Here is an 8,460-nt window from a genome sequence, read left to right as displayed (position 1 = left end):
ACACCTATATAAAAATTTCTGCTGATTATAATGAAAATTTTGGTGGCCGATTATTGGTATTGGCCTACCGATGAGGGAATATGTTTGTGTGACCAAATCTAGTGCATAAAGCATCAATCTATTGCTAAATACCGAATACAATTAAACCAAATCCGTTGCAAAATCGAAGTAAGATATTAAATTGAAGAGTATGTTGGCAAAACCTTACACTTCCAGCGTGATGGATAGCACGTTCAATAAGTAAGGAGATGATAATGAAGGCCGAACAAACAACTGTGACTGCCCAAGTGGGAGTTTTCTCTAAAGAACGCTCATTACCAATATCACTGGCTACAACCATATCCTTCTCAGACAACTGATAATAACTTCCTTCTGATAACCTTAAAATGAAATTTCAGTATTTTGAAACAATTTCAATGATGAACAACTAGAATACCGTCTGCCTAAATAATGAAATCTCTCACAACAAAGAAGATTATTATAGGAGAACTCTAAATGGCTTCAACTGTATCCAACTCATTGTGTCTGAACATTCAAATGTAACCAATTCATTGAGTCTGAACATTCAACTGTACCCAATTCATTGAGTCTGAACATTCAACTGTCAGAATTCTTGGCCACTTCCGCTTCTAGATGCAAATACAATTCAACTGAATAGCTACATGATGTGATTCAGTTGACGCAAATACAATTCGACACAATAATGGTCAACTAGAATACCATCTTCCTAACTAATGAAATCTCTTCAAATGTACTCAATTCATAGAGTTTGAACATTAAACAGACAGAATTCGGCCAATTCTGCTTCTGGACGCAAATACAATTCAAGTCATGTACCTTCCTCTTTGGCAGAGCGAAAGTTATAAAGGACGTGAGATAAAATGTTTCCAGAACAAAGCCTGCACTGTTGATTGTGAGGATCATGGTACTGTGGGGTTTGACGAAGGGGCTCCCATAGAGTAGCCCAACATAGCAATTGAATAGGGCGAACACATAAGGAAGGCCAGAGTACTCTTTCGTGGACTTGAACTTGTATATTCTCCAGAATGTTGACCTGCAATTCAGAATTTCAGTATCAGGCTTGTCAGATCAATCAAAACTGCATAGAATTTCACTCAGAAATAAAGTAAACATTCAAAAAGGAAGCAACTTGCCACAAGAAAAAACAAAGAAAAGAAACAATAGCACTGGTAGCAAAGGGTGCCCTATACTTACATAGGGGATAAGTAGAGTGCTAGAGATGTTGCATTTCCTGTTATAAACATCACCAACAATTTAAGCATTATTTTGCTCATTCCAGCACAAGAAGAAAAAAACGAAAGGGGTGATCCATTTGAAGGCATGATGTAGCTCTTCGTAACACCTCATAAATCATGGAGTCGTTGTGCAAAAACTTTATTAAAGAACTGTTAAAAACTTTTCTGTTAAACCCCAATAGCAAACGCGTTTATGCAAGATTTAGTGTAACACTTAACAGAAGTAATAGGGTTCGTAGAATGTTATAAATTCCTTGCCATGAACAGAAATGAGGCTAAACGCCTATTGTTTTCAAAAAGCAAAAAAAAAAACAAAACAGAAAATGCCCGTTGGTTTCTTCATGAGGGACTCCCTTGGTTTGTCAGCTTGAGCGTTTGAGCCCTTGTGAGTTGGGTCGGATTGGAAGTTGTGAACTCTGACGGTATAAGCCCGTGGAATGGGGAGTGAAAACAAAGAATATCCTCTGCAATAGGACAAGAGCAATAAAAGAAAACTTCACACAATGGAAACCCCTGATATCAGGAACGGGTGAGGTTTCCAGTTTCGTGGACTACATTGTATGCACCCACATTGGGAAACGCTGGTCCAGGAGGGTGTTGAACTCATGGGACGGGGTCTCGGGTTTTGGCCGCACTAATACAAGATAGCCGGAGGGATAGACTACGGGTGTTAGGAGGGGCAGGGTTTTAACCCTCGAAACCTCATGCGGAGCCAAACCCCAATTGATTAGAGGCAGTAAATACATCCGATGGAATTAAATAGAAAACACAACAAATGACATAGCTAAAAAAATCGAAACCAATTTGTCAGGATGAAACGTTTAACTGGAAAACTGAATATATATATATATATATATCTATATATATATATATATATATATATATATATATATATATATACTGCTGTACAGTGCCACAAATTTAGGGAGTTGAAACAACTCTAAACAACCAAATCAAACTAAGAATCTGAGCGATAAATCATTTCAGTGAAGCCATAATATGTATTTAAGATTCCAATAAAAACTTTCATGTTCAGTTCCAAGTCTGGAAAGACAAATAAATGGAATGCACACGATATATTACATTACCAAAAAAAAACTGGGCCCCGAAAATGGAGAATTTCCCAGGGTCATAAATGAATCTCAGACGGCCCCGGTATAAGTCTAACAAACAAAACAACATGTTCAGCCAGAATGGCTCAGAGAAGCAACCTCGAGGAACGAAGCCTCATATCCATTAACCAGAAAGAAAAACAGAAGCCGTCACGGGGTTGGCCTCACCGGAACCCAAAACAGGGTCACCTAATAGTGTGCTCATGCGAGCTGTAGCTACAATTCAGGCACGGTGGCCTGTAGACTAAGGTCTAGACCCAATTTCTACAATCAATAGCAAGTGGAATTTCACCATACCGGAGGAAAATCAGAATGACTACCAGCTCATCTCTCCATCCAAAGCCATCCGCAACCCAGGTAGAAGGAGCGAGAGTACCTGCGTGCAAGCCATATACCATGGTTAAAGAAATGCAAATACCTAACCGGTACAAGAAAGGCCTATCCGCAAAACAAACAACTGTGAATCAACAAATTAGTTAGTACAGGAAAGAAACTGTTATGTAATTACCCGGCAATAAATCCTGGTGGTAGGAGTAGGTTCTGAAGCCTCGGGCACATGCTCTCTGTATCCAAAACTCTGGTGCAGTGACTGTCAAGCCCTCAGCCAAGGGAGGGGGCGGAGCAAGTTCCAGATCTTTCCGCGAAAGAATGGGACTCCAATGCCGCGCCAAGGGTAGTGTAAGTCGGCAAGCATCCATGACAACCGTAGGATCATCTCTCCCGTCTCATAGCCATCGATGCACGATGGATCCCGAGGTGGCAGCTGAAGACTGCCCACGCCACGTACCCGGGGTGGGACAGTTAAGTAAATGCTCCATCGATGTTAAACAGTCACCCAAATCTATAAAAACAATAAATTGAATCTCTTTATTGTTATATTCTTAATATTTTACTGGTTTGTAAATTTGTTTATTAAAAAAATTATAATGGGATGCATATTTTTATTTTTATTTTAATATTTATGTTATATATATTGAATTTTATAATAAAAATTTTGAAAATATGAATTTATGTAACTTTGGAAATTTTATGTGAATGGAATTTTTTTTAAGGATTAATTATAAGTTTAGTGTTTTAATCTATAATGTATAATCACATTTTTTTTCAAGTTTTAAGTTTTTTGTTTGTTTGTTTTTTTTTTTTTTTTGGTTTTTTTTTTTGTTTTTTGTTTTGTTTTTTGGTTTGTTTTTTTGTTTTTGTTTTTTTGTTTTGTTTTGTTTTTTTTTGTTTTTTGTTTTTTTTTTTTTTGTTTTTTTGTTTTGTTTTTTTGTTTTGTTTTGTTTTTTTTTTATTTTTTTTATCTTTTATGTTGAATTATAAAATAAAAATTAAGAATTTAGATAAAGAATCTTTGGAATTTTTTTATGAAGTGGAATTCCCTTAAGAATTTAATGTATGTTTAATGCTTCAATATAAAATATATGATGTCACTTTCTTTAGGTTTTAAGTTGTTTTTATTTATATTGAATTATAAAATAAATTTTTGAGAATATGAATATATATATATATATATATATATATATAAAATAAAAAATAAAAAATAAAAAAAATAAAAAAAAAAACTTTGGAAAATTTATATGAAGTGGAATTTCCTTGAGGATTTATTGTATGTTTAATGTTTGAATCTATAATACATGATCTCACTTTCTTGAATTTTTAAGTTGTTTTTTATTAGTATTTTTAATGTTTATATATGTCACCCATCTCTTATGGGTTGTTTAGGTTAGCAGAGAGACAAATATGAGCAGAGGTGCAGAATTGTGCAAACAATATGTGCAAGTAATGGAAGAATGTTGAGTAAACTGAATTGTGCAAACAATATGAGTAGAACTGTGCAAGCAATGGAAGAATGTTGAGTAATGTGTTAGATGCCCTCCTGCCTAATGTAGAGAATTTATAGTATATCTATCTTCAAGGGGAAATTACATTGGTCCATTTCATAAATATGAGTGGAACTTCCTAGGTTACTTATGCCCATTTTTTACTACACTCTCAAGGATATTGTATTTGAAGTTGCAAAGAAGAAAGAAGGATTAACTTGCTGGATTAACTTGCTCCATTCACTTTCGACACACATATTTGGCTTCTCTTCTTGGAGATTGGTAAACTGTGTATAAATGGAAACAATATGAGCAATGTTGAGTAATGTGTTAGATGCCCTCCTACCTAATGTAGAGAATATATAGTATATCTATCTTCAAAGGGAAATTACATTGATCCATTTCATAAATATCAGCTAAACTTCCTAGGTTACCTATGCCCAATTTTTACTACACTCTCAAGGATATTGTATTTGAAGTTGCAAAGAAGAAAGAAGGATTAACTTGCTCCATTCACTTTCGACACACATATTTGGCTTCTCTGCTTGGAGATTGGTAAACTATGTATAAATGGAGACGTGTATAATGGAAACTGTGCAAGCATACTACACTCTCAAGGATATTGTATTTGAAGTTGCAAAGAAGAAAGAAGGATTAACTTGCTCCATTCACTTTCGACACACATATTTGGCTTCTCTGCTTGGAGATTGGTAAACTGTGTATAAATGGAGACGTGTATAAATGGAAACAATATGAGCAGAATTGTGCAAGCAATGGAAGAATGTTGAGTAATGTGTTAGATGCCCTCCTGCCTAATGTAGAGAATTTATAGTATATCTATCTTCAGGGGAAATATTACATTGGTCCATTTCATAAATATCAGCCGAACTTCCTAGGTTACCTATGCCCAATTTTTACTACACTCTCAAGGATATTGTATTTGAAGTTGCAAAGAAGAAAGAAGGATTACCTTGCTCCATTCGCTTTCGACACACATAGGCCCAATTTTTACTACACTCTCAAGGATATTGTATTTGAAGTTGCAAAGAAGAAAGAAGGATTAACTTGCTCCATTCACTTTCGACACACATATTTGGCTTCTCTGCTTGGAGATTGGTGAATGTTTTAGGCAAACTGTGTATAAATGGAGACGTGTATAAATGGAAACACCTCTAGAGATTACTCACAAAGAAATTTGATCTAGAACCATTACCATATGAGGGTAAGGGTTCAGTCTGGCTCAGACTATGAAAGACAAAGGAGGTCTGGTCTGGGATGCAATTATCAATGAAAATAAACTCTTAGAATTGTCAATGAAAATAAACTCTTAGATTGAGCACTTAGGAAGAAAGTTGCCCGTGCCTCTTTTTTTAGTAGATTGTTTGATTGTATTACATTTAACATTAACATTTATTTTTCACTTAAATTCGGTTATAGTTAGATCATGTAACATATCACATCCTTTTTCATCTATGCTCTTCTTCCATATGTGCTACCGACTTACGGCGTTTCCTTTGCAACATCTGGTGCAAATGCTAGTATTATGTTCCTCAGCAGCATCTAGAGACACAGGTTGCACCTTTTGGAATGATTGTTGGAAAGCCAGTGGATCTGGCAATGTATGCTCAACAACACCGCCCTCATGTTGCTTATATGCCGCGGCAAATGTGGCCACAACAACAAATGCCAGAGCAGTCCAATAGCCCATCCTCTTTTTCAACACAAAAAAGCAGTATAATTTTATTATATTCAAATATAGACATACATATTTGGAGATATTGCCATTTGTTTACGCTGATGTGTGGGCCACGCCACATCTAGAGTATTAACAAAAACATTTGAAAGATGTCCTTTTCATGCTACATAATGTTTGAGTGGATTTATAATATTTATGATCAACAGAAATAGGAAAACTAAAAAGATTACCATATCAGCAAAATTATATATGCATACCTTCGCTTATGAGATAAACCATTGTATGAGCACGTGTAGGAAACATACCAGAAAATTTTCCATAGCTTAAGAGTTATATACCCAGAAGACAAAAGTCCTGGATCTGGGAGCGGTTGTTGACCGTTTTGTTCTGCATCCTCCAAATGCCTTGGGGAGAATTAATGCCCATTTTGGATAAAGCATCTGCTTTTTTGTTTTTGTACCTGTCAATGTGTGATATCATGGATCTTCTTCCATTCCTATTCTTGTTCGCTGATGCCTTTTGACTTCTTTCTTTCCTGTTCCTGTTCTGTCTGGTCAAGTCGAGAGCGCTGTATAGAGATATGATAGATGCAGCTACAGAAATGTTAGATTCCTTTTTTGAGCTGAAAATCCTGCCATTTCTCCACTTCCATATGGCCCAAATGGTCAATAATGGGATGGCCCGCCATTCTTTTTTCATGGAGCACCAACTTTTGAATGTTTCTGTAATGGATGGGAAGGAGCATAGCGAGAAACCATAGTGGCCAGCAAGATTCTGCCAGATAGGCTGCACCTGTGGACAAGTGAAAAAAAGATGCATATTGTTTTCAGAGTTAGGTGTTTTGAGTTGTTTTCTGAAGGTAGATGGTAGTCGTGCACCGAAGAAATCGTTGGGTGTGGCACTTCCTCGCAGAGTACTGCCAAAAATGTAGCCACTGTAAATGGATCCACCGTTTTGGAGAGACCTCGAGGGCAAAAAAAAAGCGAACCAAATGTCAGGGGAGCTGAGGAGAAACAGAAATTGCACGACAGATGTGAACAATTTGCCCACAGAATGTGCACGCCAGCTGTCAAGCTTAGAAACAAAAGGACGACGAAAGGCTCACTCAAAGGAAGTCCTATCGGCCTAATAAAAAATGAGTACATCGAGCGTGTAAAAATGAAATCAAACCTTTGCACATCGACCTTGGCAAAACGAACCTGGGTGCATTAGCTGCAAAATAACTCTGAAAAACATGAAATCGAAATGGGTACATGGAGCATGTAAAAGATGAAATACTACACATGTTCTCTAAGATAGCATTAACTGAGTTAATAATTTAACTAGCATTGGAAAACTAAGTCAATACTACCTAATTTAACTAGCATTTATTTTCAAATAATCAAGTATCAAAACCAACGAGTTATGATGATATCTATGTGAATCGTAAAAGTAAGTCAATACTACCCAATTTAGCTAGCACTATAAATATTATTCAAAGACACAATGATAAGCATTAAAATTTTGTTGAATACATCTAGTTACTTGTCATGTCTTGGTACAATTATAGAGTATCACATTGTGATGTAAATGTAGTCTAAATGAAATTTTTTAAATTACACCATTTATTACTATATCTACTAAACATAATACAATGACCACAAGGTACCACTACTCATACTAACATGACAAATAATTGAGCTACCACTATAACAAATAGATTTTCACTACCATGGACATAGATAAATTAGGGATTACTTTTTCACATGTATAAAAAAATATATAGATATAGTTTCCCATTGTTACTTCTATCACACTACTTATGACAACACTTACTTTAAGACAATCTCCCCTTAACAATAAGGACATGATTATTGAAGCAACCTAATTTAATAATATAAAAGAGAAACACATTTATTATATTGGGACAAATATACTAACCTTGGATCTATCAAGGGAGGAATGGGGTCATATTACTATAAGTGAAAACCTATTTTACAATGTGAACTTTTGAGTAAATTTTTGCATCATATTTATCATCTCAGCACTTATAGATCTATGTGAGTTCTCTTAAACAATTTTATCTTAATTGTTTTAAAACTAACATCGGACATTAAGTCAAGCTGACTATTCACTTTCCAAGGCAGAGAATATGTCAAGTTGGTAGTTACCTGCTTTATAACTTAATATTAAATACTATTCTTATTTTTTATATTAATATGAATGCTTCTAATATTTAATATATTGTTAAGTAGATTACACATTGAATAATTAGTGAAGTATCTAATATTGGATGAGAGAGCTGTAAGGCTAAAATTTTGGCTACCACGGGTTAAATTTGGTGTTTGTATCATGTCATGCAAAATTAGATTTCGAACCTCTCCAGGAATCAATCAAAATAATTTACACATACCAATCAAAGGCATTCAATAGATGGTTAAAGTAGTGGTTGGGAGGAGTTCATTGTCAAAAACATCCAAGGGTTTCCAAACTAGGGAAACAAGGGCATGTGCTTGATTTATGGGCTATCGTTTGAAAATTCTCTACGAGAAGAGGAGTTGGTGGGAGTCCTTATGGCAAGGTCTTTCACCTCTTCC

The 8,460-nt window shown here is 35.4% G+C and overlaps 1 protein-coding gene across 2 annotated transcripts; it reads right to left on the bottom strand.

The window, feature by feature from the left end:
• Positions 1 to 291: 291 nt before the first annotated feature.
• Positions 292 to 3,193, bottom strand: LOC149258185 (bidirectional sugar transporter SWEET1b-like). Of its 2 annotated transcripts, XM_089370913.1 has the most exons (3): positions 2,666 to 3,193; positions 1,216 to 1,252; positions 292 to 1,054 (listed from the first exon to the last, which is right to left on the bottom strand). In XM_089370913.1, exons 1-3 carry the CDS (start codon positions 2,764 to 2,766, stop codon positions 830 to 832), a joined length of 363 nt encoding a protein of 120 aa, XP_089227039.1. In that variant the 5' UTR covers positions 2,767 to 3,193; the 3' UTR covers positions 292 to 829. The 2 variants fall into 2 exon arrangements, with proteins under 2 accessions (XP_089227039.1, XP_089227034.1); XM_089370908.1 differs by lacking the exon at positions 1,216 to 1,252.
• Between the last annotated feature and the right edge of the window lie 5,267 nt (positions 3,194 to 8,460).

Source organism: Pinus tabuliformis, chromosome 6 (genome assembly GCF_031772625.1).
Source record: "Pinus tabuliformis cultivar Carrire ecotype Pingquan chromosome 6, CPIR1, whole genome shotgun sequence".
In the NCBI taxonomy this organism is placed as follows: Eukaryota; Viridiplantae; Streptophyta; class Pinopsida; order Pinales; family Pinaceae; genus Pinus; species Pinus tabuliformis.
The sequence above is the reverse complement of the archived record's forward strand: the minus strand, read 5'-3'. Positions and strand labels throughout refer to the sequence as shown.